At 38.9% G+C, this 13,632-nt stretch overlaps 1 protein-coding gene across 2 annotated transcripts in view; it reads left to right on the top strand.

Moving 5' to 3' along the window:
- The first annotated feature begins 577 nt into the window (after positions 1 to 577).
- LRRK2 (leucine rich repeat kinase 2) overlaps positions 578 to 13,632 on the top strand; it is a 63,644-nt gene continuing 50,589 nt past the window's right edge. For both annotated transcript variants that reach the window (XM_017811454.1, XM_017811455.1), the window contains exons 1-6: positions 578 to 737; positions 852 to 937; positions 5,163 to 5,269; positions 8,515 to 8,603; positions 9,886 to 10,020; positions 11,615 to 11,749. In XM_017811454.1, coding sequence (XP_017666943.1) covers positions 578 to 737; positions 852 to 937; positions 5,163 to 5,269; positions 8,515 to 8,603; positions 9,886 to 10,020; positions 11,615 to 11,749 — 712 coding nt within the window. The remainder of the gene's footprint in view (positions 738 to 851; positions 938 to 5,162; positions 5,270 to 8,514; positions 8,604 to 9,885; positions 10,021 to 11,614; positions 11,750 to 13,632) is intronic.

Consider the following 13,632-nt stretch of genomic DNA (forward strand, 5'->3'; position numbering starts at 1 on the left):
TCTGGTGCCTAGAGCACTTCCTCACGGGTCCTCTGCACTGACCTCGGTGCCTGCAGAAGACCGGGTATGTTCCTGTCATATTCTCACTCCTCTCCTCCAGCTGCTATTGTGCAGACTTTAGGAAGAATACATCAAGCATATGTGAAGCAGTGAACGTACGCAGGGAGAGAACCACGTCGATTCCAAGCAGCAATCCCTCAAATCTCAGCCCATGTGCACTGCTGGGCGGACCCCGGGGTCCGGCTCGGCAGCTCTATTGGGCCGCTGTCTCGTCAGTCACCGGGAAGGGGGAGCTGTCGGCGGGTCTGTTCTGTTTGCCGGGCGCTTGCGCGATTCCCACGGGCGTTTCCCGGGGGGCGCGCGCTCTGCCCGCGGGGCCGGCCCTGGGCCGCTGCCCTGTCCATGGAGCGGCGCCGTGGGAGGGGCCGGAGGCCGCGGCAGGGGCGGCTCGGCGGGGCCGGGTGACGGCACTGTGGGCGCTGCAGAGCGGGACAGGCCCGCACCGCCCAGCCCAGCCCAGCCCAGCCCAGCCGTGTCTCCGCGGACCGGCGGATGGGGTGAGGGCAGCGGCTCGGCCATGGCCAGCAGCGGCCCCGAGGAGGGGGAGGCGGTGGCGGGGGAGGAACAAGCCCTGAGGAAGCTGGTCGTCCGGCTCCAGAACGTCCAGGAGAGGAAGCGGCTGGAGACGCTGGTGCAGACCCTGAGCGACCTGCTGGAGCTGGCGGCCCGGCAGAGCGGTGAGCGCCCTGCCCTGCCCTGCCCTGCCCTGCCCTGCCCGGCCCCGCCAAGAGCCGCCCGCCCGCCGCTGGTCGCTAACGCGGTCTGTCTGTGTGTCTGTCTGTCCCCCACAGCTCCCCGGCTCTTCAGCGGCAAAAACGTCCACGTGCCCGTGCTGCTGGTGGTGGATCTGTACCCGGGAGCGGCGGGCGTGCAGCAGGTCAGGACCGGGCGGGGCGAGGGCCGGGGCCGCTCCGCGGGATGCGCCGAGCTCTGCGGCCCCTTCCCGGGATAGGAGTTGTTGTTCCGCTTGTTGATTTCTCCTTAACTTGCTTTCTCATGGGCCGCCTCGTGAAGTGTTGTGATCTGTAGAAGGGCGCTGTCACCGCTGGCATTTAAAGGGACCAAGTGCTCCAGGTCTTTGCAGACGCCACTTGGCTGCGTCTCTGTTTAAACGGCAAAAGGAGGCGAAGTAGAAAATAAAAATTAAACGATGTGAATACTGTGTGCTGTAGGGTTCTGAATTACCAAGAATGTTATCTAATATAATTTTGACGTGTCAATATTGAATTTTGCCACGGTTAGACAAAGTTCCGAAAAGCAGAATTTTACAATATGTATTCATATATGTGCAGCCCTATCCTAGAGACTTGTACTAGCACAACTTTTTAAAGGGAGGAGGGAATCTTTTAGCTAAGAGTAGGTTCTGCAATTTAAGGTTCTGCCTGCTCCTGTAACTCAGCACTGGCCCATTTGGATTAGGTGTGGCACTTGCACGATTTGATGTTGTACTTATGGTACAGCTGCCAAACTTGTCATACAAAACAGCTCCGTCCTAGCAAGCATTTATTAAATTTCTGACTATGATATACTTAGAGAATGTTTATAAACTCCAGGCTTCTTTGCAACTCATTTTTTTTTATTATTAAGCCCATTCGTATGGTAACAGTATTTTTTAACATGTTTTGTTTTTTTCAATTCACCTAGAAGGCAAAACATAAATTACATTGCAAATGCCTCTTAAATAGAAGTATATTTTAAGGGGTTTTGTGTTTTGTTGTTTTGGAGGTTTTTTGTTTGGGTTTTTTTTGTCTGTCTTAGCTAAAGGTCAAAAGCTCAAAATTCAGATTAAAATATAAAACTGTGTTTGTGTAGTGATTAATCTGGAATAGCAGTGATTTGAGGTTTTCTTTTAAGACTAAATATTTGTGCAGTGTCTGGAATTTTTACTTATTTTACTATTCAATTGTCAGGTTGTTAAGAAATACAGAAAAATGAAACAGCAGTTATTTTCAAGATAAAGCATATTACATATATATAACAATTTACAAAACCTCTGCCCAGAAGTTTAGACTAGGAAGTAAAACATATGAAATCCAACCACACCAAGCAGTAGGTGTGAAATGACAGCACAAGACTCTCAGAATTGCATAAGGAAGATAGTGATTGTTTAATTTTAACTGTGTTGGAATACCTCATTCCAAATTAATGCATTTAAAATTTATTATAATCTTCTATCTGCCTACATTTGCAGTCAAACAGTGTTTCAGTTTAGAAGTTCTGGAGCTCCTTTGCATTACTGTCTTGTATTGGAGTATGAAATTCATAGCCAGTGCAAAGCTCAAATCCTGTTCCTCATAAAATGTCTTAGGCAACTCTTCCTTCACATTCAGTTCTGCTATTTACAGACATTCACAATATGTTAGCAGAGCTCTGTCTTCTTGCTTCATTCACTGTTATTTGTTTACAGTCTTTGTGAACACACAATTCTCACTTTACAGCAGTGATGAAGTAATGAGGTTCTGATTACAGTGAAGTGTCTTTGCACTACCAATGAATTTTCATTGAATAAATGAATTAAACAACCTCTTTTGCTTTTACCATTGTAAAAAAATTGTCTCACATAAAAGAATAAAGGCAGTAAGAGACACACCTGAAGTGAGAATTTTCTTTACCTACCCTTCTTAACTAGTTACAAAGCATAAGGTGGTGCTGCTGCTCCACTGACTTTTACAAAGTAGGTTTCCATAGTAGATCAATATTGCAAGTACTGGTGCAAGTCAGACTGCAGGCATAAAGCCTGCAAGGTTCTTCAGAGGTAGGAAGGTACTAGTCTGGAAAGTCAGTGGTGCTTGAAAGTAAAATAGGCGTCCTTAAGTAAATATGGTTGTTTTCTGCAGTTGCTTTGGCAATGACTGGAGCAGCTTAGAAACTCTACAGCAAAATAAGAGTACACTTGAGTAAAGAGCAGTCAGCAGAGCTTTATTGTCTCACGTAGAAGGGGTGACCTAATGTAGTATAAATTCATTGCGTGCTAGAAACGGAAGGGGTCTGATTTAAAAATAAAGAGTTTCAGTGCTGCCACCAACTGTTTCTGTGGGACCTGTTTAAGTGTTTGTAAGGACGACTTTATTTACTTTTCCCCTCTTCCCTGTAACCTTTAGGATTCCTATTATTTAAAAGACTCTAACTTTCTTACATAGTTATTGAACAGCTAATAAGTTCTCTGTTATCTCAGGTTGTAATTGTAATATTGAAAAATAGACTACGTATCAGCAGGGCAGATGTTTCCATTGGTCTTCTCTAGATCCTCGATTTTTATAGTTGTCAATAGTTGTGAGTCCTAACAATCCAAATAAAAATGTTCAATGGGAATATGAATTTCATCAGAAACAGTTTTAATACAAAAAGGAATCTTCTAAAGTTATTAAGCAAGTTTTCATCAGTTAGGATGTCCAGAAGTGGGACTTCTAAAAAAAAAATCTTTTCTAAGAAATACACAGTTTGTGAATTAATAGTCACCTCTACAATGTTTCTGAGATTTGTACCTGACTGACTGTCACTGATAGCCTTTTATCTTGGGGAGGACTGATGGCTGGCAAGACTATTTGTTGTACCTACATTTAGTCAGGGCTCAGTTATGCAGACTAGCCCAGTCATCCTGACTGTCCATAGTACATGATTTGTAGCTCATGTAGAGCAAGCCAGCTTGCTTTCCAAGGAAGCAAAGAGCATGGAAATTGGCTTGTGGTAAAGATCAATCTGTAGGCATTAAGATTGTAATTTGGCTCTGCAAATCTCAATTCAAACAGAAACAAAACTACTGTAGATAGCATGAGCATAGCCCATGTAAACAAGTACGTAAAAGACAGAAGCAGAATTCTGATTCCCAGGGAGCTACATCAGCTTTTTCCTACTCTCCAAAGCTGTCAGCTGTCTAGATTGAAGCCTCTGCTGTTCCTTTGGGTGACTCTACACTACCAAACCTGTAATTCCATGTCTCTAGTCTTACTGATTGCAGGGTTAGGGATCATGCACTTTCTGTGAACTTCACTGTTAAACTCTTTGAAGGTAACCATTTACATTCCTATTGTTGACTGTCCCATCTTGACTCCTTTACTTTACGTAACTCTTCTGTGGAAAACTGATCCAGTTACACATATAGTTTTTGTGCCATACTTATCTTCTGGTTTGACCCTATTCTTAAAGTGCACAGGCCTGCTTCCACCTTTTTATTTATTTATTTATTTATATGATCAAGGAAGCTTTTATGCCTTGTTATAATTCCTCTTTGTAAAATCTGCTTCATCTTGGCTTTTGACATTTCACTACTTCTCTTTCAATACAGAGCAGATTTCTTGCTCATCAGTTAATTATTTGCACAGATTTTGCTTACTGTGTCCTCACTGCAGCCCATTCGATCATATCAGCCTGTAGGCATTCATAAGACAGCAGCTTTCTCCAATACAGAATATTAGAGAGGAACATTTTTAGGCTTGGCATTATTTACAGATGTTTGAAAGTCAAAGAATTTGCATAGAATGAAACATGTAGTTATTAGGAACAAATATATTGGGATTAATATTATTTCATTCCTTATGAACTCAAAATTTCCACTGCCTTCATTACATTTTGAAAGCACATAGTATTGATGATTGATAGCAAGCATATGAAATATGAGCTATTGTTTATGTATCTCATCCCTATTTAAAACATTGAACACCTTTAAAAACCTATACTTTATCCCTATAATTTGCAATTAAATGGCAAGTTCTTATGGAAACACACATTCTTCAATAAAGGTGGACTTGTAATAGTGCAGAGCTCTTTCCTAGCCCGTGATGACGAACTGTGGATTCCATCATGTTTTTCTGTCTGTCAGCATCTCATATAACTGTGTGCCCTTTATCCTCAAGCAGTGCTGAAGCAGATTGAAAGTGGTGTGTTCCTACAAGCAATGCATTCAGAATCATTATCTTATATGTTTTACCTCCATCTTTTAACTTTTCATGCCGTTTGTCTTGTCTTGTGTCAATTAATTTTCCTGTAGTGATTTAGCTAGGTAACTTTTCAAAACAGCTGTCTTCCAAAAGTCAAGAATATTAGAAGACAATGTATAAATTCCAAGCAGAGAATTCTAAAATAACTGCATTTTCGTTTTACAGATGGGCTGGTCACTTCTTTGTAAATTAATAGAAATTTGTCCAAGCACTCTACAGAACCTAGCTCCTAAGGATGTTGGGAAGGACTGGGAAGTCCTGAGTGTCCACCAGTAAGTATTTTGTATGCAAAATGCTTGTCTGTCAGAATGCTTGATTATTGTGGCAGCATATATATATGCAATGAAATGTATTTATATATAGTTATTACATCAGCTTCTTTTTTTGTGAGTTTCTTCAACCTTCAGAATGGGAAAGTCACTCAAGCAGGGACCTTATCTGTGTATATAAATACTTGATGGACAAAGTAAAGGAGACTGTGCCAGGCTTTTCTTAGTGACACTCAGTGATAGAATGAGAAGCAATGGGACCAAATTGAAATACATGAAATTCCACTTAAACATAAAAAAAACACCCCAAGCAACCTTTTTGACAGATGCAGTATTGCCTGGATGGTTGTGTGTGTTCTTTCCAAATGTGAGGAATTGTATCCACAAGCCTAAAGTAATGTAAATCAAGAAGAGGAGGTTTTGTCACACCTAATATTATTGTTTAAAAATCAAGTATTTAAACTGATTGCCTGAAATACCTGTGAAGTCAGTGGACATAATAATCTTCGCAAGGGATGGTTTGTTCCATCTTTTTGGTGAGTTATCCTGGAGAAAATTGTGGTTTGGACTTGCTGTTCTCTGTCCTTTAACTGTCAAGGGAAACCTAAGCAAGTGGTTTCTGGATGTTTGTGGTTAGATGGGATGAAAACCCACATAGTTTAGCTGAGTGGTTGTCCAGTAGCACAAATGCTGATTGTAGGTGTAGGTACGATACGAATGGGGGTTAATTTGGGCCTTGGTTTGATGTTCTCTTCTTGGACAGATTGCTTCCTTCAGGGCTGATAATGACAGCAAGCTGCAGCCTTATAACCAAGTGAACATACCTCTCTAGTCTTCACCAGACCCTTCCTTGGATAGGATAGCATGAAGATGCATTTTGGCTTCTTGGGGTTTTGTTTATTTGTTTGTTTTCTACTGGCTAGAATACATGGTTGGTAAGGGAATGAACTCCCTTAAAAGATGCGTTGGCAGTTTTTGTTGGAAAGTAAAAGCCATTTGGGTTGCTTTTCATGAGCAAGAAATAACTGAGCTGAAGCTGTACAAGCTAGTTATAATTTCTTTGAGAGCTTAAAGGCTTGTTAATTGACTGAAAGTTGTTCTGAAAGCTGGAGATATTGCTGTTCATTCTCAGGTCCCAGAAAAATTATATTTTGAGGGCTGATCTTTCCCAAAGCCTCTTCAGAGCCTGCACAGTGCATGTGGTTGAACAAAGCATCCATTTCAAACTTCACTGAAGATCTGATGATAGCATTGCTGTACACAATACCTTCCCACTACCAGTTTTTGCCAACTGTGTATCCTTGTCTGACATGTTGACAGTTTTACATGCTGTGGAGAAACTTATTCTTAGTGGAGGAGTGGGCTCAGGCGTTTCTATCAGTACCAAAGGCAGACCAAGCCAGCTAAATTATATCTCATGTTCCCAGTGCATGGATTGGACCAGAACTGTAGTGAAACAACACCACAAAGAATATGTGCTGTTTGCAGCAAGGCAGGAAACAGTTGTGATAGAGAACAAAAGGTCATTTTTTTTTCATGAGATTTTCCCTTTTGTGTGTGTGACTGTTTTAGGAGAATAGAAATTTTAAGCTAGAAGAAATGTTTCTTTCTTGTGTCTCAGCTATGATCATTGCAGTCATGTTTACAAACAGTAGTTTGCTATTTAGGTGTTCTTGACAGACAATGCGATAAATAATTAAATAGTTGCTGTCACTTGAAGAGAAAGGAAGGAAATTCCTTTTAGTGTATTTGCATCCTTTCTACAAGTTTAAAGAGACTTCCTGTTTTGTAATGTCTTATGTTAAACTCTCATACAGTAGAAGAGTTTACAAAATTTTACATCCTCCTTCTTGGTTATACTTGAAATGGGAGGGTATATGCAGGGAATTTTCTAAAGATAAAGGATGTTATATCTCCCATCAGATTTTGCCTTTGGTCATCATAACTACCACACTAGTGCTACAACGGAGGAGAGATAAACTAATAACATCATATTATGAAGGGAAAGCAGTGATACATTCATTCCAGCTTGTAAAATTAGACTTCAGCAAGAACAACATCATTGCCAGAGTTGGGGAGTGAAATTAGAATGAAACTTTAAGTGCTGTTTATGCTCTTCAAGACAGATCAAGATTATGAACTGAAGCATCATGAAGTACTGCACAATCCATTTTTATTAAATATGATATATACAATGACTCACATTTGAAGTTTATTAATATTGCAGTTCTCTAAAATAATGAAAAGTAAAAAAAGTTTCTTTAGGTGTGTTTTGTGTGTGTGTGTGCGTGTGTGTAAATCTATCCATTTTTATTTAGTTTTTAATTATACAGTCTCTTTTTTTCCCTTCTTTTGAGATATGCTTCATTCAGTGTGAAAGCTAATCTCACTGTTACTCTTGTAACATTAAAATTTTTTTGAAAAAATATTAACTTTGCTTTTAAAATTTTATTTATTGAAGAGGTGTTACAGATTTTTGGTCACTGTTTTACAGGTGGTAGTTTGAGCAAAATATGTTAAAAATATCAACTGAATTTTGGGTGCCCAGTTTGATACATGCCCTGACTTTTGCAGTACTCAGCATTGTTTGTCTCTCTCTGTTTAACAAGTCAACTGTGGTTGGCTGTGCTGCAGCATTTCTGAGGTTTATGTTCATGGGTCTCAGGCTGGGCCACACAGAAAGCAAGGCGTGTGAAATCAGCAGTGCAAGAAATGTTTCTTTCTAGTGATTTGTCCAGCATGACAAATGCTGTATGGTTGGATCCTTAGGTAAGGTAGAGTTCTCCAAGATGTTGTTCAAGTTCTTTAACTGGGAAACTGCTACTTCTCTTCCAACAAATCCATGATTGTTCACTGTAACTGAGCTCTTGCTACAAACAGAGCAGTGCCCTACTGTCCACAGCCCAGTGCTCTGTAGAATAACCACCTCCTGGATGACACTTGTCCACTGTAGAATTAATATATAACTAGCTGAAAATGAAAATAAATTTGATAAATTATACAGAATTATTTTAATGAAGTATGATCATAGTTAAAATTTCAACATTATTTCATTGCTAACTTGAAAAAAATATAAATCGAAATAAAAGTTTTTTTTAAAAATTAATTGAGAGCTTTTTAAGCTTTTGCTAATTTCTGTAATTATTTCTGGATTTATGTAAATGTTAGATTAAAAAATTGTATATGTTAATATTTCTTTAACCATAACTCTTTTTCCCCCCCCTTTTTTTTTTGTTTTTAATTTTTAGGCAGATTCTTAAAATGCTTACAATCCACAAAGGAAATACAAATCTTGCTGTAATAGGACTAAAAGCATTAAATCTACTCCTCATGTCAGGTATTGTGTGTTTTACTTTCCTAGTTTGCCTAAGCCTTTAAAACACAGAACTGTGATATGAAGTGTGTGACATGTCAGACCAGAATTTCCTCCCTGTTTTATTCCATGAAATCGCTTGTCATTTGTACTTGTATACAAAATACAAAGTACTGGTTTGCACCTTTTTTACCCAGTTAAGTGTGATTGCAAGGCTGTGAATAACATGAGGGATTCATTCTGTGAACTTGTTATTAGCATAGACACAAATACTTGCTGTTAACTACTTAAGTAAAATAAGTAAGAGCTTTTTCTTACCAGAGTACACATTTGGTGACATTCTGACTTGCTTCCTTTAGCACTGGCTACTACTTTTGAAAACAGTAAATTATCTCCGACTTTTCTGTTTTTCTGCTCTGCAGAGAGAGACCCAATCTTACCATTCTTGATCTTCTGTTGTAATTAAAGAGACAACCTAAGGGAGAGATTCTGCTCATTTTATTCAAGCGAGCATATAATATTATGTGATACAGGTCTTGTTATAAAGCATTACAATAATTAATAATAACAATAATAATAGCAAAATCTGGCTATTGATGAGTTAACTGTAGTCTTTTAATTGTGAGATATTGAAAAGGGTCTGGCTGCAGCTGAAACACTGATGCAGGCATTATGCATTCTGTTGTTACTGCTGTAGTTTGAAAATTGTCATGAAACAGATCTTTTTGCCTACATGTGCTATGGAGTTAATATTTTTTCAAAATTTTTTTAGTATTATAAGAACAACAGTGAGTTTGGCTTTTCAGTCCAGTTTCGGCCAACAAAGAGGGTGAGAGGGTGAGAATGATACAGATGGACTGATTTCATGGTTCACTGTAGTTGACAGGCACATTTCAAATCCCATATTGTTTTCCTCACAGTGCAGTCCTGCCCCTTTTCTTCCATCAGCTTTACTTAGTGAAACTTCTTAGCTGCAAAAGAGGGGGGGGTCGATGGGTTAATTTTCTACCAGTTTAGAGAGGTGAACTGGCTCATTGAAGAGTCAGAGAAGTACCAAAGCAGTGCAAGGTGGGAGCAAGAGTGGAGAGGGAAAACTGTCTTTTTGACAGTAAAGTTTTAGAACATCAGTTCTGTTGTAAAATGCTGCCTTAAAAGATAACTTTGTCATGGGTTATACAAACTTGGATTTGAACAGGTGAATTTTAAGGACAATATTACAGAATTTTAGATTTTAATGGTTAAGTACAGTGCTTCAATGGAAGTTGAGAACTAATCAGTGCAACATGTCATCTCTTCTGCTATTCAGACATAATTGCTTTCCTGCTCTTGGAAGAAGAGGTGGATGTCTTTTCCTTGGTATTTAATGCCATGCACACCTTCCCTAAAAATGAAGAGGTCCAGCAACATGGATGTAAAGCATTACACAAACTTTTTGAGAAAGGTATTTATATCTTGTAGTTTATCAAGTTAGAAAAATGTATGGATTGGGAGGGGATGGCAAATGTTGAAATGCACTAAATGAATTTTTGCATTCCAAATTCGTTTGTGTATTATGTCTGTTCTTTAAATGAGTTAGCACAAAACAGACTTTCCAAGCAATATCACAAATTTGCTAAATTAGAGCAATGAATATAACATCTTTTTAAAAAATAAAAATGTGTCTTTATTTCTGACTAGATTTAACTGAAAAGAGAAGATTCAACATTGTTCAGTAACACTGGGATAAAGAATAGTGACATTTGGTTTTAATTCTCAAAACCAAGATTTAAAACAGGATTGAGTATTTAAAGACTAGTAAATTTTAGTAACGTGAACAGTTCTAAAATCAAGCAAAATATTTGTACTTTAAAAAATACTTGGTTCTGCTTTTGATCATGACAGTGCTAAAAGATTGTGTATCATGATATTCCTCTGTTTATTCTGAAAAATGAAGGCACCACGTATTGAATTTCTGCAAAATTCTCAGGAACTGTGTGTGTAATGGCCAGCAGTCCCCTTGTATTGTCTGAATTGAGTTTCTTGTTTCAAAAGAGTGAGAAATGCCATCACTTGGTGTACTCCTTTGTTTCAAAGGTAGTCTCCAGTCCTTCAGATTGGTTCTTTTTGGTGCCATTTTATATTGCTTTTTCTAAGTTTTTCTCCCACACATGTGTGCTTGGAATTATCTTCAGTGTTCCTTCCCCTCTTCCACTTTCCCTAAACACTTTCATCCTGCTGTATTTTCTCTTCAGCCTCCATAAAAGACTGAATGTGTTAGATTTTCTGTGCCTGTTTCTTGTAAGTGCCTGATTTTTACAGATCTGCCTGGTCTTTTCTACCTCTGTGACACCTTGTCACTGTGTAATGTGGATATTTGCCTAGCCTTAGCTTGAACCAGACTCAGAAAATGATCCTGCTTATGAAATTTAAAAGGTGCTCTTTCTCTGGGTCAGTTCCCTTATCTGGCTCATTGCACAGCCATGTACTTATGTCAGTGTGAATAACAGGGGCCAGGAATGGAAAAACCTGAAGCCATTAAAGTAACATACTACTGAAACATGGCTGAAGTCTTTATGGGAAGAAGTCCATTATCAAAAAAAATTTGAGAAATTAAATAAAATCATGGAGTATGAAAAATGACATTCCATCAATTTTTTTTCACTGTATGCTTAGCTTTTCCCTCACTTACATGCTGTCTTGGTTTGGAACATCTGATGTTCGTTCCATGAAAAAAGGTAGAAGATTTTTTCTAAAGTACTGATTCACAGGGTAGCATTTAAAAGTCAGGACTCAGTTATATGAAGTGTAGGCTAAAAAAAGGTCTTTAGGAAGTAGCTCAGTTTTTAGTAAAAGGAATTGTGGAAGATGATTGTCGCAGTCTGAGTATTCCCCTGATTTTCCTGATCTATAACAATAGTGTGTATGGAGAGTACCTTACTTTTGGTGAAATGCAAAAAATAAATATAAGGAAACTTGATAAAAACAATTGTCTTTTCTCATTAATCATTTCCTCTTATTTCCTCAAAACACACTGTATCTCTTGTTTTTCAATTTAGTTCCAGAAGAGCAGCTGACTGAATTTGTGGAAAGCAAAGATCATATGATCATACTGAAAGTATTTAAAGAGTTTCCAGAGAAAGAAGAGGTGATTCTTCCTGCACTTTATTCATTACATTCCTTAGCTGGTCCACGTAAGTATATTATTAGAAGTTATTTTCAATTCCTCATCTCCCAGAGCAGGCATCAACTCACATTGTCTGTGCTTGTAAACAGTAATCTTTGTGTGATTGTAAAAAATCAGTGAGAACTGGTTGGGAGTTGCCAGACAAGTCACTTTTCTGTTTTCTTTGGGAAATACTTTTTTTTCCATGGGATGTTTTTTATATTTAGCCATTAAAACAGATATCTCTCATAAATAACAGACAAATACTTTCTTCTGCCTGGAGTAAGTAGTAACAGAGATGCTTATCATGACTGTAGAGACTGAAGTTCAAGATCCTGCCCTGTCATCTTTTAGTACTTGAAAAGTAAGATATATGTATTGACAAAATAAATCTTCAGTGAGTTTGGATAGCAGGTAAAGAACATTTTTGGCAAAGTCTGTTCCACAAGGGGAAAATTGCCTGGGCAAATTCAATGGCCAGGCCTGGGAAACGATGTCTGAGCTCAGACACCTGCTCTGATCATTCAGTGGTGGCTGCAATGTCAAGCATTGGTAGCACTATGCCCATGATAGTCTTAAAGAGTCCTCAGGTATTGTGCATTAAGACTGGAAGAAAATGTCTTTGTTATGTTTTGCCTCTGATAACAGCAGTCCCTGTTCTGGGCAAAATTGGATCCTGAGAAGTGTACTTGATTTGCGTCAATTTGTTAACAGCAATTTGATCTTGTTGACACAGAGGCAGTTTTTGTCAGCTTCCTGCTGGTAGTCACAGTTCTGAAAAGCATAGGGCAGAGTTCTGCTCTCCATGTCTTTCATGAGGTACATAATATTGTGCCTCCTGCAAATGTTTTTCCTTACAAAGCCTTGCTCATACATCCTGTCTGGCTTTGTAGCAACTGTGTTGGCCCTGTGGATGTCACTAAACAGGAACCACATTTCATCAGACCCACATTTCATCAGACTCCAAGATAATTAGTTTCTGTTTCTCAAACTTCTTGCCGTTCCAATCTGTGTTTAAAAAGTTAGGTATTCTGTGAGTTAGAAATAATTTTACCCTAGCCCAGAAGTTATTGTTGTTTTCTGGGAAAGAAGATGCCAGATTTTAAGTGCTTTTCAAAACAGTAAATAAAAGTAACAAGAGAAGGGCATGAAAAAGACCTCTGTAAAGTAGGTATTTAGTACTCTCATTTCTAATATGAAAGATTGAAAATAGCCAGAGAAACAAAGACAGTTTGCACATGAATGTGCAAAGCAAACATTCATACTCTTGGTTTGTGGCATCCCACAAAAACTCAACAAAATATATTTCTTTAAGGCCACAATGGAGAAGTTAATTCACTGGAAGTATACACTTTAACTTATCCAGTAGTAAAACGTCTCCCCACACCCTGAAGTTCCAGATGAGTACCTCACTATGCCTTCTTTCACTACTACATACATAAACTTTGTCCCAGCTTACATGCCTTGAGAAATTGAAGGGTAAGAGTTTGTTCCAGTGTGGTACAAGAACTCTTTTAAATCTTAGTAGCCTCGATGGCATGAGAAAATTTCTTTGCTGCTGACTGTCCTCCAAAATCTGTAGTGGAGTGATGGGTGACAGAATGTTAGCCATCTAAATGATAGGCATAGGGAGCCAGCCAGGCTTCTCCTCTTTTTAGTAGGGAGAAAGAGGCACCTCAAGAGGACATTTACCTAACCCTAAACAGGCTGTATGTTACTGCTGGGATGATACACCGTACAGAGTGCTCAGATCTTTTCATCACTTACTGAGAGAACCTAAATGACCACGTTCTGGTGGTTAAGATTAAATGAAATCTGTTCCACCTCCTTTTCTCTAGCTTGTTCTGGGAAATGGTGACTCCCTGTGAATGTACCATTGCTTGAGTCTTACAGAATTTAAACATTCATTTC

Source organism: Lepidothrix coronata, unplaced genomic scaffold (assembly GCF_001604755.1).
Source record: "Lepidothrix coronata isolate B3197 unplaced genomic scaffold, Lepidothrix_coronata-1.0 Scaffold32, whole genome shotgun sequence".
NCBI lineage: Eukaryota > Metazoa > Chordata > Aves > Passeriformes > Pipridae > Lepidothrix > Lepidothrix coronata.